The 26046-nt window shown below is 49.1% G+C and overlaps 10 protein-coding genes across 10 annotated transcripts; 3 read left to right on the top strand and 7 right to left on the bottom strand.

Moving 5' to 3' along the window:
• Positions 1-235: 235 nt before the first annotated feature.
• C8Q69DRAFT_76406 (hypothetical protein) lies at positions 236-1505 on the top strand. Its single transcript, XM_028634013.1, has one exon. It carries the CDS (start codon positions 583-585, stop codon positions 1273-1275), a length of 693 nt encoding a protein of 230 aa, XP_028482614.1. The 5' UTR covers positions 236-582; the 3' UTR covers positions 1276-1505.
• Positions 1506-2853, bottom strand: C8Q69DRAFT_76405 (kinase-like domain-containing protein). Its single transcript, XM_028634012.1, has 2 exons — positions 2621-2853; positions 1506-2569 (listed from the first exon to the last, which is right to left on the bottom strand). The coding sequence occupies exons 1-2, from the start codon at positions 2768-2770 to the stop codon at positions 1736-1738; spliced, it is 984 nt and encodes a 327-aa protein (XP_028482613.1). The 5' UTR covers positions 2771-2853; the 3' UTR covers positions 1506-1735.
• A 324-nt stretch (positions 2854-3177) lies between these two features.
• Positions 3178-4690, bottom strand: C8Q69DRAFT_476904 (hypothetical protein). Its single transcript, XM_028631294.1, has one exon. It carries the CDS (start codon positions 4254-4256, stop codon positions 3447-3449), a length of 810 nt encoding a protein of 269 aa, XP_028482612.1. The 5' UTR covers positions 4257-4690; the 3' UTR covers positions 3178-3446.
• C8Q69DRAFT_476903 (putative AhpC/TSA family thioredoxin peroxidase) lies at positions 4691-6158 on the bottom strand. The gene is made up of 3 exons (XM_028631293.1): positions 5887-6158; positions 5638-5819; positions 4691-5576 (listed from the first exon to the last, which is right to left on the bottom strand). The coding sequence occupies exons 1-3, from the start codon at positions 6143-6145 to the stop codon at positions 5139-5141; spliced, it is 879 nt and encodes a 292-aa protein (XP_028482611.1). The 5' UTR covers positions 6146-6158; the 3' UTR covers positions 4691-5138.
• Positions 6159-6952: 794 nt separating this feature from the next.
• On the bottom strand, positions 6953-9202 carry C8Q69DRAFT_509546 (hypothetical protein; the record flags this gene model as incomplete). The annotated part of the gene is made up of 1 exon (XM_028633101.1): positions 6953-9202. One exon carries the CDS (start codon positions 9200-9202, stop codon positions 6953-6955), a length of 2250 nt encoding a protein of 749 aa, XP_028482610.1.
• A 1039-nt stretch (positions 9203-10241) lies between these two features.
• Positions 10242-12599, bottom strand: C8Q69DRAFT_76302 (general substrate transporter). The gene has a single exon (XM_028634011.1). It carries the CDS (start codon positions 12347-12349, stop codon positions 10682-10684), a length of 1668 nt encoding a protein of 555 aa, XP_028482609.1. The 5' UTR covers positions 12350-12599; the 3' UTR covers positions 10242-10681.
• A 2921-nt stretch (positions 12600-15520) lies between these two features.
• C8Q69DRAFT_76294 (cytochrome P450) lies at positions 15521-17520 on the top strand. The gene is made up of 3 exons (XM_028634010.1): positions 15521-16114; positions 16168-17044; positions 17101-17520. Exons 1-3 carry the CDS (start codon positions 15746-15748, stop codon positions 17421-17423), a joined length of 1569 nt encoding a protein of 522 aa, XP_028482608.1. The 5' UTR covers positions 15521-15745; the 3' UTR covers positions 17424-17520.
• An 890-nt stretch (positions 17521-18410) lies between these two features.
• On the bottom strand, positions 18411-19688 carry C8Q69DRAFT_493169 (ribosomal L28e protein family-domain-containing protein). Its single transcript, XM_028632182.1, has 2 exons — positions 19564-19688; positions 18411-19498 (listed from the first exon to the last, which is right to left on the bottom strand). Exons 1-2 carry the CDS (start codon positions 19623-19625, stop codon positions 18595-18597), a joined length of 966 nt encoding a protein of 321 aa, XP_028482607.1. The 5' UTR covers positions 19626-19688; the 3' UTR covers positions 18411-18594.
• An 805-nt stretch (positions 19689-20493) lies between these two features.
• Positions 20494-21681, top strand: C8Q69DRAFT_513981 (hypothetical protein; the record flags this gene model as incomplete). Its single annotated transcript, XM_028633330.1, has 2 exons — positions 20494-20808; positions 20918-21681. 2 exons carry the CDS (start codon positions 20494-20496, stop codon positions 21377-21379), a joined length of 777 nt encoding a protein of 258 aa, XP_028482606.1. The 3' UTR covers positions 21380-21681.
• A 623-nt stretch (positions 21682-22304) lies between these two features.
• Positions 22305-25689, bottom strand: C8Q69DRAFT_407002 (transmembrane hyphal anastomosis protein Ham2/Far11; the record flags this gene model as incomplete). Its single annotated transcript, XM_028628139.1, has 5 exons — positions 22305-23139; positions 23189-23318; positions 23367-23524; positions 23574-23674; positions 23725-25689. The coding sequence occupies 5 exons, from the start codon at positions 25687-25689 to the stop codon at positions 22305-22307; spliced, it is 3189 nt and encodes a 1062-aa protein (XP_028482605.1).
• Between the last annotated feature and the right edge of the window lie 357 nt (positions 25690-26046).

Genomic DNA, 26046 nt, shown 5'->3' with positions numbered 1-26046 from the left:
ACTACTTTTAACCGTTAATATTAGTTGACTCCTTTAACCGCTTGTCTAATCTGTTGGTTTATGGTTAACTAGGTACTTAGGGTTCGTACAAAAAGTACAGACTCCACTGATAACTGCTAAGATTACTCGGCCCGGGTAAGTATGTGCCATCTGATTATCTGATATCTGTGGTGCATAGGGGTCAGCGAGTGGGGTGACTTCTAACTTCTAAGATACTACCTGAGATGTTATTAGGGTCCACGCGACATTTCGCGGAATTATGTGGTGTTGACACCTATACTTACTTATAGAAGCCCGTAAACGGAGAATAAACAAGCCCGCGATTCGTTCAATTCCAATACAATCGACGGAGTAAGTAACTACAACTCTGTTATATACCTGGTAGGTACGAGATCTTCAGCAGATTCTTTGTTCGTTCACCCCATTGACACACAATAAAGTCAATTGATTCACTGCAAGCCAGCCTCTGACTGCTGGGCGACAAACTGATATTGATTAATAGTGGAATTGTACTTTCCACCAGGTAACTTCAAGTCTCGTTCTACTCTACTCTACCACCACTACACCAACCATACAACCACCATGGCTGCCTTATCAGCATCAGACGCCACTCCCCAGAGACCTCGCGTCCTCCTTCTCTCTATCGATTCCCAACCCTGGTTTGACGAGATGTACTCTTATCTCGTTGACAAACTATTCCAACACGCCACAATCCAGCGCGCCTCCAACTCCGACGCTGCAGTCCGCTACCTCAGCGCCAACCACCCACACGCGATCCTCGCAACCGACCCTGGTCTCACAGATCCCTCCAACTCGCGCGCCCTCGACAGCGTTCTAACCTACGTGCGCTCCGGCGGCGTCCTAATCTTCTGCTGTCTCTTCTCCAGCTTCATTAACGCACCAACCTTCAACCGCTTCATGCGGACGAAACTCAACTTCCCCTGGGCATTCGGCGACTATCACCGCACAACCGTATATCTAAACCAGCGTGCGGTCCTTTCATCCGCAACAAATCGCTATCTGGCCAAAGAGAGACTTCCGCAGTCCTACTCGCAAAAGGCGGTGCATCTAAAAAATGTCGATAATGCAGTGGCGCTGTATCTCCCCGGGAGGGACTCAGTAGTCGAGTCGCATGTCTTCCTTCCGGAGCCGGTTAATAGGGAGCAGACGCCGGTGGCGTTTCAGAATTTGGGACAAGGGTGTGTTGGGTATATAGGAGATGTGAATGGGGAGGAAGGGTCGGATCAGGTTATTTTGGCGATGTGTGGGGTTTAGAGAGGGCGTGTCTCTTCTATGGTATTGATGAAGTTTTGTGGCGATGAACTGATATTGATATCTAGGATGGAGAGAGGGTCATGGCCGATCTGCTAATTCAAACTATGCACGTGCGGGGATTGACTGGATGTTTATCGAATTCTACATTTTAATGATATCATATCAGATAGACACTCTTCGTAAGGTAATAGCAGCTCTTCTGAACAATTTCGTTTCTAATGCCCAAGACAATCTGTGGTGGCTCACACAGCATGTTTTGTTGCTCGAGGGATGATTCACGCACCCTGGAAGCCTAGATGATGACTCGACCGAAGAAAGCAAGAAAGCCTTCTGGTTTCGCCTGCATGCCACGAGCCTCGTAGTTGGTATTTCGAGGAATCCCAAGCTTTCTGAGCGTATCTTTTTTAGTCTATTTAATCCTATGTCTAGCTACGCGTCAACCTGTCAGTTGGTGGAGCTTTCAAACTGGCCCTCCTAAAGTCATTTCACCCAATAAAATATGCGCTTCCTTGTTTAAAGCATCCATGCTAACATATTCACCATTCCAGCATTTCTGAACTAGATCTCGGCAGAAGAGATCGCCCATAGAAGGATTTTCTTGCGGTTTCTCTGTGTCAAAGAAGTAGTATTTGTGAACGCGCCACTGTGCGATTGAGCAAATAACCCAGCCGAGATGAAGTATCTCAATCTTTGCCGTTAGATCATTTTCGGATATTGTATTCACGTCAGCAGTTAAAGGCAATAGAATAGATTGACCAAAATCCGCAAGCTTGAGCTGTCCTTCAGCTACTAAGAAGTTGCGGAGTGCAATCTCATCCACAAAGACCTTGCGCGAGTGGACGTAAGATAAAGTATCGGTAAGAGTCAATATCCACGTGGCTTTGAAAGATTCGGTTGGTTCTGGATTATTCTCGATGTAGGATCCCAGATTGCCCTGGTTTGCAAAGGCTAGCTCGATTCCATGCTCAGAGACCCCTAGACAAGATATGATCCCTCTGTGGCTTCCTAAGCGCTCATAGACACAGATCTCGTGTCTTATAGTCTCCCGGTTCATTTCGTTAATATATTCCGTGTCGCCACGATCAGGCTCGGAGAGATGTTCAAGGGAGTAGACTCTAGCCACTTTTACAACACGATCTTTATCGATCTGATGGATTCTACCGGTCATGCCTATGCCAATAACTGGAAGATTTGCATAGGGGTTGTCGCAATATTGCGGTCCTTGACTTTCGGTACATTCCCTTGGAGAAGATTGGTCGTATTGTTGTTCAGTCGAGACGATTGGCGTATCACCCTAAAAATACTTAGTAACGAATCAGAAGCGCTTATGATTTTGGTATAATACTTCACCAATCTGTCCTGTTTCTTCGTCTTCTAATTGTCTTTCTGTACTGCTTGGGAAAAAGACATCGCAAAGCAGCTGGAAGGGATGGAGAAAAAGTGGGCGCGTGATGAATGATATCATCCGGAAACACAAGTGAACGAATGAGAACATATCAAAAAGAATTTGATACGAAATTGATGGCGTTTAGGTTGTGTTGCTGGTCTAACTAAAAGCAAATGGCCAGACCGTTGATGGCGACCCTTGATTTGAGTATTGGACCACTGCCTGGATGGCGGAAGGATAACAGGGGCGATTAAGTACTTGGCGGACTCAGCGAGTCAGCCCCGCGGCAAGATCCAAAGTAGATCTTGGAGCTGATGCTGAAGATGCTTGATTGAGGTCTCTCGTAGATGGTGGAAGTCAGTTTCGTCATGATATAGAGTAAGGAGTCTCTACTATCACTCGTCTACTTTCCTCAGTATTGCTAGAGAATCCTGATCTGCTGACTTCTCGATGTAGAGACTAATTTCGGACGATGTGGATTGGCTCTACTACGATCGCTACTTATTGATAGTATAGTCACAGAAATGAGGCTCTCAAGATTGTCCTAATCATTATTAATGCGTATGTACAGTGCAGGTCTATACTTGACGACTGATTGAAATGGATGCAACAGATAATACCAAACGCCTTGCGAGATGTAGTGCTTAGGCCAATGCTCTTATACAACAACAGACTGGGGAATCACTAATGCAACCGGATCACAAATGCAATATGCCAGAGCCATCTACCAGCGATCCTCGAGCAGTGAATCCATGAAGAGAGACAGGGACCGCCTTGGAATCCTTTATCGCGGACCACGCAGTTTGGGTCCTGAAGGTAGGCCGACTGGTCTGCGCGATCCTGCTCCACTTCCGGCGCTTCCACCAGCGTATGGATTGGATCCGTAACCGCTATCAGATGCTGCAGAGTCTGTAGACCCCCATCGACTGGAGCCCATCGGAGCGCTTCCAGGAGACTGAGCTGGCGGTGGACTCGGTGAGCTTCCTCCAAAAGATCCTTGTAGCCGTGCGCGTAGTCTGTCCGAGGCAGAGCTTCCTCCCGAGCCAGCACGGTCGAGTCCAAGACGGCCTTGTGGTGCAGACTGTGTGCTTTGGTATGAAGCCCCGCGTTGACTTGGGAGGGGTCGGGCCCCCATCGGTGGTGGAGGAGTTGCTGTTGATGGTCGCGATCCAGGACTCGGGGATGTAGAGAGCGAGTGTGTTCCAGCGGGAGCCTGTGAACGTCCACGACGAAGACTTAACGTCTGCTGTTGTGGTGGTGGTTGCGATGCCGTCGAGTCTCCCCACAGGTCACTCAAGCCCGCTCCTCGTCCTTGTGCCTGTCCGTAACCGCCTTGTTGTAGAGCTGCCTGTGTCGCGACCATCCGAGGTTGAGGGGCAGCTGGAGCCTTGGGATCTGGTGGCAACCATCCGGGGAATGGACGTCCTTTCTCAATGTAATATGCGCGCAGGACATTCGAGATGTGGGAGCAGTCTTCATTCTCGGTGTCGTCGACCTCGTCGCCGGAGCTGATGGCGCGACGGAGAGAGTTGAAACGAGTGCCGAGGTTCGAGATGGCGCTCGACGATGTTAAAGACGCAAAGTAGGAAGTCATGGTATCGTGTCGGGCCTTGCACCGCTTGCAATCTCAACAAGTTTGGGGTTTGTCGTGACGGTGAGGTTCCCAAGGGGGGAGACGATAAGGGAGCGCGGGGTGATCGAGAATGCGCCGGTATTGTGAGAACTGGCTCTGTCAAGAAGATTGGTGAGAGCAGCTGGAAGAACCAGCTGCTCAATTAATGTTGTATTGGGTTCTTCTTTCTGAAACTGAAGGGGCAGGAGTCGCGTTGCAGCAGAGAAGTCGGGGATCGTCGCCCAGGGAAATCGTTGGATGATCCACCGCCACCGTCTAAGTAAAGAAAGGCTTGGTCGGGATGCAGCTGATCGCTATCGGCCACAGCCACATACGACATGGCAATGCCAGACACTTACCTTTTTAACCTTCTGATTTGGGGGAAATTGACTAGCAGTGTCTATTTAAAGCTCGTCCAACAATATCAGATGATTCCTTTGAGCCTTCAACGATCAGCCGACAAGGGGACTTAGAAAGGACCTTGGCCGACCTGTAGCACTTATCTAAAGAGCCCTGGTCTGTTCAACTGGATTATGAGCAAGACAGTTCCTTCAGTTCACTTTGAAGTGGCTTAGTCTAAGTTTCTCGAGTGGTCATCTTGCAGATCGGAAATGCTGCAGTGCTCGTTCGTCCGGTACTTAACTGTGGATACCGCGATACTAATTTGCTGTTTATAGCACCAACAAGCTCTAATTTAAACACAGATTCGGGTTATCTCGACGGTCATGAAGAATGTAATCCAGGGCCAGGGAACTTGTATACGCGAAGAACCAGTGTCGACGCCTATCATGAACCACAGAGGGCAGTTGTATTCCATTACTGTTATGATCTATCATACAATCATACTATACAGGCAGACGCCGTTTAGAACTTGGTGTAGCGCAGGTAGGGCTTCACCTCCCGCACCTCACCGAACTTCTTCTTCGCGTCCTCCGTGGAGACTGATGGCGGGACGATGACATCCTCACCGACGTTCCAGTCAATCGGAGTAGCAATGCCCTTCTTGTCAGCGGCCTGGAGGGCATCGATCACTCTCAGCACCTCTGTAGAGTTGCGGCCAGTCGAGGCCGGATACAGCATCATCAGACGGATCTTCTTGGCCGGGTCGATGATGAAGACGGAACGGATAGTGAAGGGAATGCCCTTCTCGGCGATGTTGTCAAGGTCGCGCTGGTCGACCATGTCATACAGGAAGGCGACTTTGCGGTCAGCATCGGCGATGATGGGGAACTCGACGTTGGTGTTGGCAACCTCGTTGATGTCCTTGACCCAATCGCCGTGGGAGCTGAGGTCGTTGGCACTCTATGATGGAGGAGTTAGTGGTGATAGACAGTTAACCCGGACCATCCGGGTACAAACTCACCAGTCCGATCATCTTGACACCTCTCTTGTCGAACTCAGGCTTGAGTCTGGAGAATGCGCCCAGCTCCGTCGTGCATACCGGGGTGAAATCGGCCGGGTGGGAGAAGAGGATGGCCCAGTCGTTGCCGATAAACTCGTGGAAGTCGATCTCTCCATGGGTAGTCAGGGCCTTGAAGTTGGGAGCTGCATCGCAAACGTTAGCAACGAGAGGGATTCTCGGCTAGAATCAAAATGAGAGATTGAAGCATACCAGTAGATCCAAGGCGCAGACGAGGCTGCTCTGGGATACCAGTCGCCAGGAACCGGCGAGTGATGGGCTGGGCAAGAGGCCGCTGAGTGCGGGGAAGCGTGGATGCGAACGATCCTGTAGCTACAGGAGTAGCTCGGGGCAGGGCTCGCAGAGCACGAAGGCCGGCACGGGGAAGGATCGCTGCCATCTCGAATGGTTGTATGATAGTCTGCAATCTCAATTGATTGAGTTGAAAGAGGTTCGACGTTGATATTTCCATCGGTCCGTTTCTCAGTACCTAAATTGCGTAATTGCCCCGACCAGTGGGGCTTTACCATTTCGGATCTAGTAAACTAGAGCACCAATCTATATATTTATTATTTTTAGAATAACAATATATCGTAGAAAATATCCCAACCTAAATGGCGCAGTCTTGTCGTGAACCTCTCTCTAGCTGGTACTGCTAAGTTGCTTGCTGGACTCTAGGATATTAGGACGTGCTAATCTATGGAATAATTAGCTATTCTTGTTCTTATTATTAGATAAAATATATTATTATCATGTAAAATATAACCCTAAAAAGCAATTTGAGCAAATGATAAAAGCATTCGCTAGTCATCTAGTCATCCAAATCATCCCGAATGAAGTCCATGATCGTGGCCAGAAGCATAAGGATTTCATCTATCGATCTAGTACGGATGTTTCTCCGATCCTAGAACACCATTTTGTATGAGGTACCAATTCCTACATACGATACGGTCTTTACTCATGATAATGAGGGAAAGCGATATCCTCCGCCGGTTCTGGTCACAAGGGTCGTTCAAGGTGTCCTCGTTTCGGCGGCGGGGGCAGCCACTGTGGCATCTCTTCTGCTTTCTCTGAGGTTGGTAAGCCTCCCTAAGCTTGCAGTCTCCCTCGAAGACGCCGAACAATCTCTTGATCGGTAGCAGATGCACATCCAGATGGCTGGATTCGTGCTTCCCGCCAACGCCGCTGTCACCCTCCCCTGGAGCCTGAAGGACAGACGGAAACTTTGACTTACCTCAATCCCCAGGAGCAAATCCACCCACTCTTGCCAAGAATCAGGTTAAGGCCGTGGCGCAGACGCATTGGAGTTGCGTGCAATGCATGCCGAAACGCTTTCCACAATGGATTCTAGCTCTCTCGCAAATTCGTCTGCTCCTCGATCTCCCGATTTGCCCTGCTTCCTCTTCCGACTCTGCCCGTTCGGGCTTGTCAGGCCCAGAGGCTGACGGCAGCAGATTTTTGCCCTCTCAAAATCCACTATCATTGGACTTCCGTCGTAGAGGATGTTGCGTGCTTCAGCGTCGTTATGGAGAACTCGCAGACGGTGTAACTCGTTGTAGCCTGTTGTAATTCCAGGGATAACAGGTGCCTTGACGTCGCCAACGCACCACGGCAAAGGCCTCCCAGCCCAGCTCAGTAATAGGAAGTGCTCGAACACACCACCATCAAAATAGTATGGTAGCACCAGATCTATCATACCGAGGCAGACAGGAACATACTTTCCCTGGATAATCCGGAGTTGATCATACACTTTCTCCTCATGTCGCAAGCGGGCAACGTGGTCCGTCTCCACGCCCTTGGCGACGAGGGTATATCCGAAAGCGGACAGTCTCACTTTGAAGAGTGATCCGACCGACCCTGACAAAGAGAGCGGCATAGAATCCGCATCGTGGCCGCGGTCTACGGCTAGCTGCTCGCGAAGAAGGTGCAGGAACTTCGTTCGGCCAATGTGCCTTGGCCCGTGACTATGAATATTTGGGCAGTTCTTGTCCATCGGACCACCGTGTGCCAACCCTAGGAGGCATTGATGACTGCAGTACGGCCTATCCTGTATTCTTCCCTGCGTGCTCTCGCCCTGCCGCCCCCTTCTATCACCTCGCCCTCGTCTCCCGCCCGAAGTTGTTGACGCGCTTGCCTTCTTGCCGGAACGACTCAATCGACACGGGGTCGGTGAAGGGGGTCCAGTCACTTCGTCGTCGTCGTCGTCGTCGTCACCACTATCGCCTCGGCGAATGGGTTGGGCATCAGATGTCGTGCAACGCGAGCGGGTTTGAATTGGTGACCGTTTGAAGCCCTTCCAGCGCTGAGGTTTATAAGGAGAAGCGCGAGGTTCCTTGCCTTTACGTACTGTTTCGGGAATCTTGCTCAGCACATCATCGTACTCCACAACCCAGGTATCAAGCCCATCGGCGGCGTCGTGCCATGATAATGGTGGCGGTGCCGCACGGAGTGCCTGAAGGATGAAAGCAAAGACCTGTGCGACGGCCGTGCGATGAAGTCTGTTCTCGTCGTCGTCGAGAACGTCCAGATTAGGCACGCAAACGTGGTAGTAAACGGTGGCAGGATCGTCAGGGATGTAGAGAAAGATGAAGACTTGCCCTGTGCAGATATATCCGTACTGGATGCCTTTGCCGATCATGTAGGAGAAGAGCTGGGTGACTACGGCGGTGGCGAGCGCCCTGGACGCAAACTGAAAGCCCTCACCGTCCCTATTGATCACGTCTCGTTCCGGATGGATCTCGGAGGCCAGGCCAGTAACAACCTCGTCCTGGCTCAGCTTGTGTGGCGCTTTGTACTCAATAGCCATCGTTGGAACGCTTGCGCCATCTGACATCCTATATATGTAGAATTGATCTGCGCGATTGCCCTTGCCCTTCGTCTTACGAGGTGCCCTGCGTGCAGGTGTTGTCGGGGCGGGCGGTGCGCCCCCGAGATCGTTGTCGGTGAGGGACATGTGTCCTAAGGACTCCGAGATGTTCTCGCTTTGGCCGAGATTTGTGTGGCTCTCGAACGTCACGGTCCCGCGCAGGTCGAGGCTGTTTCGTAGGAGCGGGTTTTCGTATACCGCATCAACCAACTTCTGTACTGCATTTTCAACGGTGTCGCGCTCGAAGTGTCGGAGCCCATGCTCGCTGCTGATGGGCCCAATCAAGGACTGCACATAGTCTAGTTGATGTTGGGAAGGAAATTGGTGTTGGTCGATGAATGAGGGTTCCGACAGCTTGTCCCAGATTTCTTCCTGCCTTGTCGGGAATTCATCCCAAGGTATGAGTCGTCGTGGGTAAACTCGACCAGTCGGACTAGTTGTGTCGCCTTGTGTAGTCAGAGAACGAGCAGTGACGACCTTGATGGCAAGACTGAGTGCGTGACAGGCCTCGAGGTACGCCTTGAGGGTTTGTGGCCGCGATGCTTTCGCGACTTCTTCGGCTTCTTCACGGCGATGTTGTTCATCCAAAGCCCGGCCCTCGGCTTCTTCGCGTCGGCGCTGCTCTTCTAGAAGCAACCTTTCTAATATCGCAATTCGATCCATCAGGATTGCGGCGGATGGTGAGGAATTGCAAAAGCATGCTGCACTCAGCCCATAAGAGGGAAGTGGTGAAATCTTTCATGAGCGGACTATTCAAAGGATAGGTATGTTGTTTAAATATTTTCAAGCGCGGGTGAAGGTACGAGCGCAACAAGTGCGGGTGAGCCCCTTAGTCACAGATAAGACGACTCGATACCTGTTAACTATCGGCTGCCTAGAGATTGTTACTGTGCGACCAAGTTAGCAGCGGAGCGCGTGATAGAGAGCAGCGCCGATTCATAATTATTGCGCGAAGGGCGGTTCAACGCAGAGCCTTGCATGACCAGGATTGTTCATGGTATGGTGGGTTGGTGGCGACGGCAGGCGATAGACACTCGGTCTGTTTTAGGTTGGTTGCGAGAGAGCCACTAGATAGAGTATTTGGATTCAGATTCCACGTAGATCCCGAAAGCATCCTTTCGATCTAGCGTCTCGTAGTCGTAGTCGTTGGCCCTTCTGTCTTTTCAATTTTGAGGAGTGACATGTGCTGTGGAGGTCCCCGCGAGACAATCCAGTCTCTGGAGAGGATTGTGAAGAAGTGGTGAGCTGCGTTTGATCTCACAGAGCATCATCTGTCGGTTCAGGTCCTTCTATACTCGAGCGGACCCCGGATACCATGAGATTGCCGTACTCCGGGAGTGTCTTCAGGACCACCTCCTGCAGCCCTGAACACCGCCTGACTCTGGCCACAGCTCTCCCACCATGATCGCTGCTCGAATCCTCACCAGCAGTCACCGTCTTTCTATAACGATCTTTTCAAACCTCAACCATCGTCCTGGTAAGTTGCTAGCTGGACTCTGTATCTAGGTAGAGGCAGTTGACCTTCATATTTACCTCTTAATGAGACAATGAATCCAGATCCAGAGAGGATCTCGCGGATTCTATCATGTCAGGGACCTGATACGAACGGGGGGTGCGCCGATACAAGAAGTCACAAGATCTATACGACTGACACTATACCTAATTAAGATATTAACTGTTAGAAGGAGACATATCTACTATAGCAAACAAATTCATCAATATCATTTAACAATTAGTTCTATTTCGAAATTCTGTGTATACATAGCCTAAACGCTTGAACATCGAGAATAGTAGAATAGCCTCACTGATTTCGGGAAAGAAAACAAACGCACCGGACATCCCCAAGCGCAAGAAGCATTTCTACAATTGGAGAGCGCAGAGTACGTCATATATTTGCTTGATATGCTGAGGCCCTCCTGGGTCGTGGTAGCGCTGATGAGCTTCTCTAGTTTTGTGATGACTCATAACAATTCCGATTCATGATTTACATTCCTTCGTAATTATCTAACACATCGATAAATATTGAGCTGTTTCAATATCTCATGATAACCGTGAGTATTGCCCATGGCCAGGACATGTTTGGGGTTGAGAGGAGCTAGAACAATTCACCAAACATGAGAACGTAAAATGTTTCGTATCTGCTTAGGAAGGCAAGAAGACTCTCTTCCAGCGAAATGCCGCAAGGTCTCTCATCACCTCCACAGTCCCTTTGATGTTCTGCTTCACAATCACAGATGTAGGCTTCGAGAAGAGTTCGTCGATCTCCTCAAGGGTCTTGTTCTTGGTTTCTGGCATGAAGAGGATCTGATAGAACCAGGCAAGCACAGCAATACCTCCGTAAAAGCCAAGCGTGAGACCAATCCGCGTCATCGAGTTCATCATGGCCGTGAAGTTATATGTCACGATGAACGAACAGAGAAACAAGTTGGCATCGCAAGTGGTCATGCCATAACTGCGTAGATATGTTGGAAATACCTCTGCCGGAATGACCCATGTGAGACATGCGTAGCAGCCAAAGAAGCCCATGTACAGGATCAGTCCAGTTAAGTAAATGCCTTCAGCTGCCGCAGGGTGTGTTTCGATGGGAATCTGGTAGCCAACGCCGACAAGGACCAGACCAATGAAGAACCCTGGAAGCATAAGGTTGGCCCAGTAGCGTCTTCCGAATCTCGGACTGTCCATAAATAGGACAGCCGGGATAGTTCCCAATAGTAGGGCCCCTCCACCAACTAGAGACATGAAGACGGAGTCTTTGTCACTGAATCCGATCTTCGACATCAGAACACTCATATAATACATAACTGCATTTATGCCCGTGAGTTGGCCGATTGAGGTCATCAGATTCGCATAAATAATAGCTCTTCGTGCGCGAGGTTCAGTAAAGAAGTCCATCCAGGCATATCTGTTCTTGGTCACGTGTTGTTGGTTCTCAGAGCCGACAGCCTGGATCATGCCGAGAAATTCCTCTTTGGATTCGAGGGTAGAGAAGCCTCGAATGCGTTTCCAGACACCATAGGCTTCGACTGTCTTTCCCTTGTGCATCAGATATCGGGGGCTTTCAGGGAGGAAGATCATGCCGACGAAGAGTATGGTTGAGAACACTAGAGAGGATCCGAGGATATATCGCCAATTGCCCTCCACGTTGACAAATATGGCTGCGACCACATAGCCGAATACTTCTCCCAGAGCAATGTTCATCTGGTAGAGAGATACCAAGCCTCCGCGCTTTTTGCTGTCCACACATTCTGCGACGTAGACAGGCACAGTGCCCCCTTCAAGGCCAACGCCGGTACCTAGAATGAAGCGGCCAGCAAATATCATGCCAAAGTCGATAGCGCCAGCCTCTAATGCTGCACCAATTGTGTAGAGGATGACGGAGACGATAATGGCCATTCGACGACCGAGATACTCATTCGCAGGCGACAGAATCAATGCGCCCAAAACTGCACCAAGCGGCATGCCAGAATTGACCAAACTGGCTCTCGAGTCCGAGAGATGCAAATCTTTCGGCAAATATAGGTTGGCACCACTGATGAGCGACTGATCGAGACCCGAGAGTAGACCTCCCATGGATGCGAAAAACACCAGCATCCAAGAGAAGAATCTCGGCGAGAAGTCAAACTGCAACCTGGATCGCCTGTGGCCCTGCAACTGTTGCTCCAGTTGCGCGAGTTCAGCGTCCATGGCCGCCTCATTGACAGCTGCTTCATCCTTCAAGGGAAGGTCATGGATATCGTCCAGCTCCATGGCGTTTCCTTTGCTCTCCATGTGGGCTTCGAGGCTGTTTGGGTTGGGGGCGGGATCTGCCATGCTGAGCACAAGTGACAGCGCAAACAATAGATCCAGCCAATGGTGATCTATGATCCTGCCTGGAAGGCAATTGTAAAGTCAGGTTATTTATTGGGGTCCAGTCGAACTGGGAGAAATGAATTGAACAAGAATCAGGTGCCGCGGACTTCCAGAGCGCCGGACAGAGGGAGGGGTCACATAATATAGCAATGTGCCTCTGAAGAGGGCGATCAGAAAAAGACGCTCGATCGTGCCGCGGGGTCTGAGGATCACCTGGTCGGGGAAGTGTAAACGACCAGTGATAATGTCGGCACTAGAATGCAAGTGGAACTGAGCAATGCGGGATGCAGCTAACACGATCTCTGTCTGTAGATAATACCAGTGACGCCTTTAGGCTGATGGGCATCAGACTATGTACTAGTCCGCCAAGGGGCCGGGGATAGGCATCGCGTGTGTAATGAAAAGGGTCCATCCAGCCACATGTGGTAACACCGCCGGCTCGAAGCCTGTATTGGAAGATTTAGCAGTATTCACGGATTTTGATTTCCGTTAGCTGATGTGAAAGAGAACCGTGCAGATCAATCTTGGCGGCATCCAAGAAAGCTTCAATCGAAGCCATCGCACATAGACTTCTGGAATCTTCCCGGCTTGCCGTAGACTCTAGAGTAGGTAATGTACAGTACATTCCTCATAACAATCCGTCAAAACAAGCCCATCAACCATAATAATGGGGGAGAAGATGACTGTCATAACTCATGGTGTTCGTGACGGAAGTTGACCGAATTGAGCGAGCGTGCAACCCCAGGTCCTCCACAGAAATGCCGGGCCTCCACAAGATTTTTTGCTTCCCCGTGGAGACTCCAGTCGAGCCAAAATGCCCGGCGTCAAAGCTCGACCAACGGCGGATCCCTTCTCGGGACGCTCCACCAGTTACGAATCCGAGCTCGATGGCCGGTAGTAACAGTTTCTCCTGTGTTGGCCTAACGTCCCGTGCCATAGCGCTCTTGTAAAGGGTTCTTGTGCCGAATTGTCTCCGTTATCCTTGTTTCTCCAGACCTTCGACCGGTCCGTGCTGGAAGATGGGGGAATGCTGCCCCTCAGCAGAAGCATCTTGCGGAACCGCGAGACGGACCGTGCTTGGTCCTTCAGAGAACAAAGTATCCGGCCCAACTTGTGCGTATTGTGAAGTAAACCATCGGGATCTTCTAGATCGGCCAGGCCAGTCTTCCGATCCCGGGAGTTGGAGAAATGGCAGCCACGGGACCTCCCGAGACTCTTTCGGTGTCTGGCTTGACAGGAGCTGTTCAACATACGTGAAACGGGATGCTGATAAAATAATAGAAATAACCGGTTCATCATACGGAGTACTGTTCACTGTTGGTCCGTCCTTTTCCCTTGGTGATCGCCATGGAGCATCGTCGGAGAAATCCTGGTGAAAATGGCCGGTGTTGTCTGCTCCGTAGATGATGATGGTCCACCGGCAGATCTTCGGCGAAATTCTCGCGCCACTTTTTCTTGTATAGACTAGACTTTACCTTGCGAAATGCGCAGTAGAGAAGGTCTCATAAGGAGTTCACTAGGTAAAATAATATCAGCACCGATTGACTTACTTGATGTGACTATCACAAGTACCCTGATGGTATATGTCAAAATGAACGGTTCTCCTTTTTGGTCGACTGGCAAAAGCCATCAGTATCCTTGGCCATATTGGTGACAAGGCGAGCCCCGTCCGTACCCGAAGTGTACAGAAGAATTCTTTATCCGCATCTCAATATTGACCACTGGCCTCGAGAAGGCTGACTTGTTGTCGCACTCTCGAATATGGACGGTACTAGGTGACGGATTTCTCTACTGGGATGAACAGACAGACCAGACAACGTTCCTCCTTGTACGCTTCCAGCTATACGCCTCGTTCATCCCAGGTGACAATGATTGGATCTATATTCCATGATGGGGCTGTACGGCGATGGTCAGCGATCTGGAATGGCAATGGCTGGATCGGCTCACCGTCTGGTTCGTGGGGCCGTATCCCCATTGTCTGAAGGGCATTATTCATTATCGGCCATATTGAAGTTATAACTGAACTTGTCGGGCCCACGAAGTGCGGCTACCAGCCGCCGGGGATTATTCACCTGTAAGATTCTTAGACGAACGATATGCAACTGGTGCTCTTCAAGGGCCTTCTTAACACCGTTGGAAGGACGTCCCTCAAGGATGCTTTGATCTAGGTTATATTTCTCGCAACGCAGACATGGTTTATCACCACTGCATTTAATCCTGCGTTTGCGACATGGGTTACTGGATATGTCCTTAAGCAGGCAGCTCCCGGTATTTAAGGATAGCCTTACTATGCAATATAGTACAATTCACTCTCTTCCCCTATTATTTCTTCTCTCCTTGAAAAACTGGTTTACGATTGATCCTCTGAATGCATCTTTCTAGACATCATTGTGCCCTATTTCTGTGGGGAAGCAACTGGCCATAAAGACAGATGAATCCAAATCTCTAATAAATTTTCGATATAGTATCCCTGTCAATGAATGGAGCGATTACTGTGTCTTTCATATTTATCTTTTCTTCAAACATCGAAGTGCGGAATCGAGGAAAGAAAGCGCCCCGGGATGCTGGGGAACTCCGCGCGGAAATTCGCCGCACTTCCGCCCCCGCGCGGAACCCCGCCCTGCCGTTTTCGGCTAGCCTAAACTGGTAAATACCATCTATTTAGGTATCGACTTTGATCACAGAGCTTGCCTAGGAATTAAGTGACCAGTGGTAGCTATAATAATTCGAAGTCTTGATGGAATAGTACTGAACGTAAGGCTGATGCGATTTTTGACAAGCCTGCCTGAGAGCATTCTCAGTTGAGGCATGTCAGGAGAAACTCGATATCATCAGTGAGAAACATCTATGCGCAGAAGAAACGCTATAAGTGAAAGCACACACATTCATACAGGATGCAGTATGTTTCCTAATAAATCTGAGTTATCGTTTGATTTGTCGCGCGGCCATGAGATCTAAGATTGTTATCCTAACTTGACATTCTACAATGCTGATAGGCGTTACTTCCATCTGCAAAGCGTACTCAGTTACGCTCCTACAGCAATGCACCAAAAAAAAGTTTGTAACCACAGGATAGAATAGCCCGACAGGACTTCCCCATATTCTTTGCCTTGGCCGGTCACATCCCCGGATCATCCCCACGAAGTGCGGAATTCAGCGTGCCGCGCTCGGTCTTACCCCATATCCAACACACTTATATCACCCCAGTTATAAAAGGCTTCTTGTGGAGAGAATGTGCGGTTGAAGTCTGAGTAATCTGGGGATGCTGTCAAGAGCCTGAGATTTCTCCCTTTCCTCGTTCTCGTTCCGATCGTTCATGCAGCATCTCTACCTAGTTTATCCACGATACTAATAAAGATGGCGATCGTGAACCTTTTCCTCGTCGTGAAAGACACTTTACTCGATAATGCTATCCAATACAGTCTAATCGGACTCTTATGGGTTCCTCTCCTCTATGTGATCGCAAATGAGGTCGTTCGCAGCAAAGCCCGCCTTCCTAATCTGAATGGCCCCAAAGGACTGCCCCTTATTGGCAATCTGCATCAGATCCGGACAAATGCCGCTGAGCAGTACCGTAGGTGGGCGAAGAAATATGGCGGGGTGTATCAGATTCAGCTAGGAAATATTCCCATTGTCGTTGTTAATACGGCAGAGGCAGCCAGAGTCATTTTCGGTCAAAACGCGCAGGCTCTGAGTTCGAGGCCGGAATTCTATACTTTCCACAAGGTACGGAATCCGCACATGCAGAATCACATGAGCGCTTGAACTGATAAAAATAGGTTGTGTCAAACACTTCTGGAACGACTATTGGCACGTCTCCCTACAGTGAATCTCTCAAGAGGCGGAGAAAAGGCGCTGCTTCTGCTCTGAACAGACCAGCAGTGCAGACCTATGTCCCTCACCTCGACATTGAGACCAAGACCTTTTGCGAGGAACTACTTGACTATGGAAAGGCAGGTGAAGTCCCTATCGACCCCATGCCGATGATTCAGCGCCTTTCTCTCAGTCTTGCGCTTACCCTGAACTGGGGCATTCGGATGGACTCTCAAAAGAATGATCTTTTCCACGAAATCACGCATGTCGAGGAACACATTAGTCGCTTCCGCAGCACAACGGGGAACCTTCAGGATTACGTGCCACTTCTTCGTCTGAACCCGTTCAATTTCGGATCTGCTAAAGCACGAGAGATGCGCAATCGTCGAGATGTATATCTGAAAGACCTTAACGACGGACTCGACGAGCGCATCGCCAACGGAACACACAAGCCCTGCATCCAAGCGAACGTCATCCTAGACAAAGAAGCTAAGCTCAACAAGGAGGAACTCATCTCGATAAGTCTTACTATGTTATCTGGAGGACTGGATACTCTCACGACTTTGATGGCCTGGAGTATTGCAATGCTGGCGCAGCGCCCGGATATCCAAGATAGGGCCTTGAAGGCGATCAAGGAGCACTACGGCAATGATGCTCCTCTTTGTGATCCCCTGGATGATCAGAAATGCGAATACATCGTCGCACTTGCTCGCGAGTGTCTCCGATACTATACTGTTCTTCGTCTTGCTCTTCCTCGCGCCTCTGTCAAAGACATCGTCTACAATGGCGTCCGCATTCCAAAGGGCACGGTCGTTTTCCTCAATGCCTGGGCATGCAATATGGGTACGTAACTATGCTTCTCAGCCAGAAATCCCCTCACAACGCTGACATGTACGCAGATGATGAAGTGTGGGAAGACCCCGACGAGTTTCGACCAGAGCGTTGGCTCCAGCACCCCGACGCACCCATGTTCACGTACGGACTGGGCTACCGGATGTGTGCTGGCTCCCTCCTCGCCAACCGAGAACTTTACCTTATTTTCATGCGTCTGCTCAACTCTTTCAAGATTGACAAGTTTGACGATGTTGACTACAACCCAGTCACTGGAATGGATGACCCAACGGCGCTGGTAGCCATGCCGAAAAGATATCGGGCTCGATTTATCCCACGTAACAAGGAGGCTTTACAGAAGTCGCTGAAGGACTTTGTTGCTGTTGAATGAATGGATATATGATGAAATTATGTATATGTGAATGTGGCATGTTAGGGATATATAGTATTCTGTCAAAAATAAACACTATGAGACACGAGCGATGTAGAAAAGGATGTCAATTCTGCTATCTACAAGAAATAGTAACAAGGATTAGGCGTAACGTTACAAGCTCCGCAATCGACTATTTCTCGAGTGGGCGATTTGCGAGTTACGACTCTGTCAACAATAGAGATATACTTCACAACTGCGGCGATTCTTGCAACCCAACCCTCGAATACAGCTTTCATCAGCAAAGTCTACTGTGCGAACAAATACTATCGGCTCTCACGTCTCACATAACCGGGAAACAGGATGTCTTTCCACTCAGCGATTAATCAGTCGAGCAATATAGTTTGTTTCCTTCTTACAACCTCTCCCCTGTCAAGGGGTTATCTAATTCCAATGCCCCAGCTCTCAGTACTTAATGAGATACCCTTCCTAACCCTAATTATTTAAATAAAAAGATGCAAACTCGGTTAATATATTATTCGAAGAAATACCTATCCAGCCACAGAAGATTCTTATAATCACACAGTCAACAGAAGTGTCAAGGTGAGAAAATAGCATCTCACTCTGGGGGATGGAGGAGAACGAGTACATGGGAGCTTACCTCTCTCGTCTCTGACTGCGATAGATGGACTTTGTGGTTAATTGACTTGCGAAGGTTGGTCTTTTAAGAGGGGAGGGGATAATTAACCGCCAAGTATCGATGAATGCGCTGTCTCTGTATACATAGTGTAGTACCGGAAGTGTGGAACCGGTACTGAGTGGGCGAAGTTAGAAAGAACCAAGCGGTAGTTATTCGATTGGACGATTCCAAACTTGAACGTACCATTCTAGTTAAATGTGGTGCACATCGAAGCGAGTTGGCTCCGCGCGGTTTAGATGGAAAAGGTGATGAAGCTTGCATCTGCAAGTCTATGTCTATAGGGATCTCTAAAATTATACAAGGGATATCACATTTTAAACCCCATTTGTAGGTATACGGACTTTTGAAACAGATCTATTTGAATCACTATCAAGTCGGCAATGACTGGGTATGGGACTGCCCGATCCTGACTCAATTAAGCTCTCGCGAAAACCGATATCCACAAAACGCCATGCAAGTACTTTTTCGAGGCTGTCACAGAAAATGAAAATATTATGCGAGAACACTGTCTCTTGCGGGACCCTCCGTCTCGTACTCGATCTCGATCCGGGCACCCTTCTTTCTTGGCTTGGGCGGAGGAGCAGCACGCTTCCGCTTGGAGCCAGGGGCAGGTTTCCGAGCCTCGCTGCCCTCGCTGTCGTCGTCACTGCCCTCATCGCTCTCATCACTCTCCTCCTCATCATAGTCGTCGCTGGAATCCGCAGAGTCTCCGCCAATCCAGTCTTCAATATCCTCGAGGTCCTCCTCATCCTCGTCGAGGTCACTGACATACTCCACCTCTCCAACGCCCTCCTCTTCCTCGTCATACTCCTCACCCTCATCAAGATCTTCATCTCTCTCGCCCTCACCCTCACGTTCGAGGCCACGGAGAACCTTTTTCCAGATGTTCTCTTCGACGTTCAGTGGACGATCGCCGTACGCGCCGCTTCTCAGACGCTCAATCAGCTCGCGCTCGATGGCACGCTCGACCTTAGCAGCTGCTTCGGCCTTTCGCTCTCTCGTGTCTTCCCTCCTCCGAATCTTAGGGGCAAGTTTCGGCACGATTCTCTCTCCAAGACGCTCTTCCTCCTTCGCGAGCTTCTTCATGCGGATGGAAACCTGCGTCAGTCGGGTAAGACGCTGCTTGCACTTGTGGATCAGGAACTTCGGCCAGTAGATCAGTCGCTCATCAAGCTGTTCCAGGGCCTTGGCGTAGTTGGAAGATAGTCGTATGCGCTCCCACCACTTGCTGGGCATGTGTGCTCGTTCGATTGTCTTCATGTAAAGATACATTGCGCCGGTTTCAGGATCAGACCGGACGGTCGCATAGCGGGAATTTGCCAGCGGGCAAGACTGGCGATTACAGAGACCAGTAACATTATGCTCATTGCGGCAAAAGTTTTGTCCTTTCGTGGTCCTGTGCGGCAGATTCCATGTTAGCATCGACAAAGAAATTTGCAGGAAAAAAGTTCTAAGACCTACTTTAGCTTGAAAGAACAAAACTGCTGGTTGATGACCTGCCAGACAATCTCATCGGAGGACATCTTGCATCAATGAGACCCGTAACAGGGTCTGGAGATCTGATGGGCGTAGATGGATGGGTTGTGCCACAAGTCGAGATGCCCATTCGGTGTTGCAGAAAAAAAGTTGCTGCGGGAACACCATCACGTGACCCTTATCGATAGCCCCATCTTATCGCTCATCTAATCAGCTTTCAGGAAACATAATCTAGAGTGCAGCATTTTGGTCCTTGTTGTAGTACATTAATTGGCGAGATTTTGTTTTTGCACAAATAAATAGGGTGGATTAATTCAATAGTGCAGTGAAAATCCGCACTCTAATCACTGTTACTGTCCTAAATACAGCTCACAGTTTCCATGATGAAGCCCTATAAAGGCTTTCTGCATTGTATACAAATCTTTCAAGCTTTTCTAGGTAACAATTCTATTCAACTCTGTTGCTATAATTATCTTTCCCGCGACAATTTGCTTTATAGATGCTTTATGATGTCTTCTTTATCACGAATCTGTTTATACACTTTTCAAAGAGCTTCGTTATACGATTTCATTGGAAATCTCCCGTCCAAAAAGGCAGTATATTGTTTCCTTTATCTTCTTTATTCAATACCCTCATAGCTGGGGCGTATTTTCTTCACGTCTTCAGTATTGCCATATCCTCTGTATTTTTAATGGGATATAAATAAATCAACTGATCCAGTATGGAGTTCTCTTCCCTCATCATCATCGCTCTCATTGCAAATAGTACCTATTTCACTACAAGACAAGTCACTACTACATTATTGCCCTATTTTACTATATATCAGTTGCAGATTTACCTACTTCCACTTCTCAGATCCAATATACACCTCAGAACAAGCAGAAAACAATAGCCCCTAAACAAGACCCATATAAAATGTCGTCGCACCGCAGCCAGCCTTCCGGGTTCCCATGCCGCCGATGCCGTCTACTATTCCCATCGGCAGATGCCATCAACCGCCACTTCCACGAATCAATCGACCACAATATATGCCATCTCTGCACGCAGATTAGGAAGGATTTTGAAACTTTTAACCAGCTCCAGGATCATCTCGAAAACGACCATTTATACTGCGAAGTCTGCAACTGGTTCGCGCCATCTAAGACCGGTCTTATACAGCATAATATTTCCAGACACTATATGTGTAGTATATGCAATCGGTACTTTGTTAATATCCACGAATTGAACGGGGTGAGTTATTCAATTCATTCTTGCTCCTATTCATTAGAATAGAGTGTAGTCATTGCTCTACATGCATAAGTTGGTCAAGCTAACTACTTACCAATTCTCTCTCCACCAGCATGCCATTTCCACACACCGTCCACGCAGTGCACTCTGCATCCTATGCGGCCGCGATTTCCCAACCCTCTCCTCTACATTCAGCCACATCGAATCCGGCAAATGCACTGAGGGCGTAACTCGCGAAGACGTCCGGACACTAACGGTGGAGTTCCTAAATTCCAACCGAATCGCCTTCAACAATCCATTCGACTGTCGCGTCTGCCATCGTCCTTTTAACCGCATGTGCGATCTCCTGCAACATGCCGAAACGAGAGCTTGTGCTGAAGGATACTGGGCAGACGCACCGTCGAATACGGGTCTTGGAGCGTTGGTCGAGCATGTTAGGCATAATTTGAGAAATGCTGTAAATGCGCGTCGGCAGAATCAGCGCCTGACTATGCAGAATCCAGCAGCGCCAGCGACGCAGCAGTCTCCTGGTGGATCTGGTAGTCCGGGTGGACAGTTGGGACGTCCTCAGTGATGTGGGCGATGGACTATTTCTCTTTTCCTTGCTACTATACTTCGCTGCTACTGTCGTTGTTTCCATTGGATGATTTTGCAATGATTTCTTATTTCCTGGCTTCTAGAACAGAACGTTACGATCACGGCTGGAGAGGCCGGATTAATTGCGCGCAGAGTGTGGCGGCAGCAAAGACTTCTATAATGCCCGACACGCTCAATTACGAGAATCTAGGTATTGCACTCATCATTGCCCCCATACATTCTCGGGTCGCGTCTTTCACAGAGATAGGTTCCAGCATTTCATCAACGCATTTTTGTCAGTCTTGGTGCATATAGATCTGTTTGTTGGTCGTGATACTTATTGCATTATACGGAGTATATTGGATTGATACATTGAAACTTGGATTGCATACTACTCTTCATTTCTGCACTTGTGGTTAGTTAGATACTCAAAATTTATTAGCAGTCGTAAGTATCCGCGATACTCCTGAAGTAAATGCTACCAGCAAAGTGAAAGTAAAAGCATACTGAGCTCAAGTTTTCCACGACCTTGGGGCCAAGATGCCCTGGTAATGGCATCCCGATATCGTTCCATTCCAGATTTACTTCGGGACTAACTAGCGTACAGACGAACTCTTAGGTCAGGTCTATAGGGACAGAAACACGAAATGTAACAATTAGACCACTGTACTAGTCTCAAATCTGATCACGTCCAGTAGCGTTCCAAAAATAACTCTATAATTCGGTTGGAATAGGCATCCCATGCCAGAGGAAGACCGCTTGTCTCAATAGTTCTTCATCATAATACATTTCACGATCAAAGATTCAGACCAGCTCACACTTCCACGTAGGCTCGAATGAAGAATCGCTGTACATGCGGTAGGTATTATGGTGAAAATTCGAAAATTATACGAACGCCGCGATGGGCATTCACAGCCGAGGCCTTACCAGCTTTCCATTTGTAACGGAACTCCATCCCATTCTGTCCCGTTGATCCCAGGACCAGGCATGCTTCCTTCATCTGTCATACTGTTGAGCATCTCGTCTCCCATAAGGCCCCATCCCATTGCTTCCAGCTCGCGGACGAAGAAGTCTCTTTCCTCATCCATAATAGATGCGCCCTCATCGCCACCCATAACATCCTTATATCGTCGCAGATGCCACCAATGCGTAAGACCACGCAAGGCTTGTTCGAGGGGTAGCGCATCCTCGACCTCTGCATCAATATCAGAGCCTGCCAGCCAGTCATCTCGTAGATCCGGGCGACAGTAGAGATAAATGGCAGTGATGACGCGCATATTGCTCTGGCGCCATTTCCTGCCACAGTATGGGACCTGTGACTTGAAAAGCTTGAGGGTATAAAGGCGAAGATGGGGGTCTGGGATCTTTAGCCCTTTGCGGAGAATCGTGCTGGATTTGTACTGGACAAGTAGTAGGCACCTGTGCGCCTTATCTCTCGTGATCTTTTGCATGATATGTAGATAGTTTATGGAAGAAAAGAAGTTACGGAACGAGTATGTCGTGATGGGCTCCTTCGGAAGGGGTGCCGTCGGATAGCCGAGTTCGTCAACTTCGGGTCGCGTAGGACCCTCTGGAACCTCAGAAAACTTCTCCGGAGATGGGCCACGCACGGAAGAGCTGCCTTGGAAGCTCTGTAAGACAGGTTGGCGGCGAATAGGAGGAGGCACGGCTTCATCTTCACTGTGAGAAGACTCAGCATCCGAAGACGGCGGATGCTCCGGTGGCTGATCCGAGTGGACATGGCAGAAGTGGAAGAAGCTATTGGCGATTAGTATATTAGACGGAGTATCCCATAATGCATACGTACCTCAGGTCTTCTCGGTCGTTTGGCTGCGCAACAGCCTGGTCCACATCCTGATGAGCAAACATCTTCAGTATGAGAGGTAGATAGTTTGAATCGAGCAGTAACTGCGTCATGTACTCGAATTTCAGAATGTCTATAACAAGTCAGAGTCATGGAAGTAATAACACTTGTTACGACTTACGAGATCTTTTGAACCACTTCAGCATCAACAAAAGAGATCCAGAGACACCCTTTCCAGTGATCTCACGTAGTCTAATGTTGTCGAGTTCTTCGATTGCAGCGTCAGAGTCAAGCTCTGACGATAGACCATTCTGTCCGGACGGGAACCTGTAGCCATTGCTTGCCATATTAGCACGTGACCGATCACAGATAGGGTAGGAGAACATACGCGTTCTGGCCATTGGCTTGGTTCACCATGGCACTGACATTCGTCAAAATGACCTTTAAGAAAACTATGACAACAGACTGCAAGTGGGGCATGGCTTGCTTCTAAAGGCATGTCAGCGTTGTTGAGATTTAATGACCTGGGAATGACTAACGTAGAACGTTTCGACAGCGTCAAGCCGCCTCTGCACGTCCTCATCATCCGTTTCTCTCACGTATTGCTGAACAGGTGAAGTAGCCTTCTCTTTTTTCTCCTGGGGGTCCAGCGAGAATTCATCCGGTTCGTCTTCTAACTGAGGATCAGGCAATCCGGCAGAATCGTCTGCGTTCCAACCACGATCGTATGTCATGAAACGCTCTCGCTCTTCCCAAAGCTGTTTCATTGCTCTCGTCATTTTCACGTGACTGGAGAAGAGCTTTCCAGCTTCAATGATTGAGGCGGGCACATCGCTCCCTTCCCATCTTTTACCCACCAATTGATCCTGCAAATCACTTGTGCCTTTTCCACCAATATTGTTACTAGTGTCATCCAGAGGAGGATACATGAATGGAAAATTCTGGTTCGTTTGGTAGTTCTGCTTCTTCGCCCCCTTTCCTCCCGGGCCAGCAGGAGAAGGTGGAGGGGATGGGGCGGGCGTAGCGATATGAACAGATTGGTGCAGGATGGATCCGTTTCCACCTGCGGTCGATGGACCGACACCGGAAAAGAGACTGCTAGAGGAGCCTATCCTGCTTGGATGTTGTGGTAACGGTGGCAGAATAGAATTGTTGTCCAACTCAAAGGGGATGACAGGAGGTGGCGGGTTATAGGCCGGATACTTAGAAGTAATCTCCTGACGGAAGGAGTGATAGTCGAGAGGAGAAGCGGTAAGAAAAGGCAAATGTGACCCATCATTCGCTGCGTCCAGCGGTGGTTCTAGGACTTCTTTCGCTCTCTCCAAGCTCTGGCTGCCGCCAAAGAGAAGTAGTAAGGACTTCCAGAACAGAAGAATTGTCCTTGTAAGAGGGATACTCATTGAATCATCCCATCGTAACCGGGAAATAATCTCAACCAGAAAAACCAGGAGATTTGGTGTCAAGTCTGCGATGGCTTTTCGTAGGGTTGTCTGCTGTGGATTGGAAATTTCTAGCCGGCGACCTACCTCAACGACAAGATAAAGCGCCGTGAGGACTAGGTTGCTCTCACGTTCCTGAGCAGCAAAGTACGCTGATGTGCTGTTCTCATTGTCCACATCATTGACATCAACACCAAGAGTGGAGGTCTTATCCTTGTCAAAGACCTTTCTCATGTACTCATATAGAGCAGGTATACCATTGCATTCTTCAACGAGCAGAACGTTTTCTTCGACCCATTTGATTTGCATTGACTTCGTTCTCGGTGTTTCAGCAGCTTCATGGGGAGTAGGCTCCTCAGGATAATCATCTGCGACTCTTCCGGCCGTGAGTCCCCATACCCCTAGCATGGCGTAGCAGACGGCCTCCAGAGATTCAATGCGGGCAAATAGATCAGAATTGTGAAAGCCATCGAGCATCTGCTTTATGAAAGATTTGCGAAGATCGCGACTGGCAGATAACCAGGAGATTTCCCCTGGCGATGAACAGTTGCGTGCACAAAAAGACTTCCAGTTATACTCGAAAGACACTTTTGTTCCCAGGAGCATGATTCGGTCGGGCTCACTATATTGAAACCACTCGTCCAGTTCATCTGGGAACGGCTGAGAGTCCGCATATTTGAAAGCATATGCGGGCTGTTCAATCTTCGGCAGCTCCTGCACAATACGCCTCAACTGGCCCAGACTCAGAGAGTCTGTACGTTCCTCCCTGCTTTGCTGGACGGGTGCCGGTGGTGGTGGCTGCAGCGGAGGTGGAGGAGCCGCGGAATCACGACGCAACTCAGGGCGCGAGGCTGGTGCCGTTTGGACATTCCCAGGTGAAGACCCGCTCTCTGTTTGGTCCTTGAGTACTTGGGAAGCTTCTTCTTTGAGACCTTCAGCCACCTCGGCCATTAGTTGGTCGTCAGAGACCGGGGATATGTCGGTCCCCGTCTGGTCAACCTCATCGGCTTTGACAAAGTGATGTCCGGAGACATCCTCATCTCCAGGCACGGATGAAGTATCCATCTTAAACTTATGGGCAGACCTCCGTTTCTGGAGGTAGTGGGAAACAATATCAGATGTGTCTCGTGAATAACATCAAGGGTATCTCAGCCCAACTGCAAAATCATGAAAATTGACATATTTCGAAATGAAACGGACATACGGTATTCATCATTCATTTCATAGTGGAGAAGCCATGTCACTGGCGGTCTGGATGTATGTTGTTGGGGAGCGTTTGTGATATCACGGCATTCCGGAGAAGTTGATTCTCCGTTCCCCCAGATCACATGATCGAGTTTCTAGAATATCTGCAACCCAATCAGGAAAGAAGGGCTTAGGGTCAGGGCGAGAGTCTAGATCTCCAACTAGAAGACAGAAATA

The sequence above is a fragment of the Paecilomyces variotii genome (assembly GCF_004022145.1).
Source record: "Paecilomyces variotii strain CBS 101075 chromosome Unknown C8Q69scaffold_11, whole genome shotgun sequence".
Classification (NCBI taxonomy): Eukaryota; Fungi; Ascomycota; class Eurotiomycetes; order Eurotiales; family Thermoascaceae; genus Paecilomyces; species Paecilomyces variotii.
The sequence above is the reverse complement of the archived record's forward strand: the minus strand, read 5'-3'. Positions and strand labels throughout refer to the sequence as shown.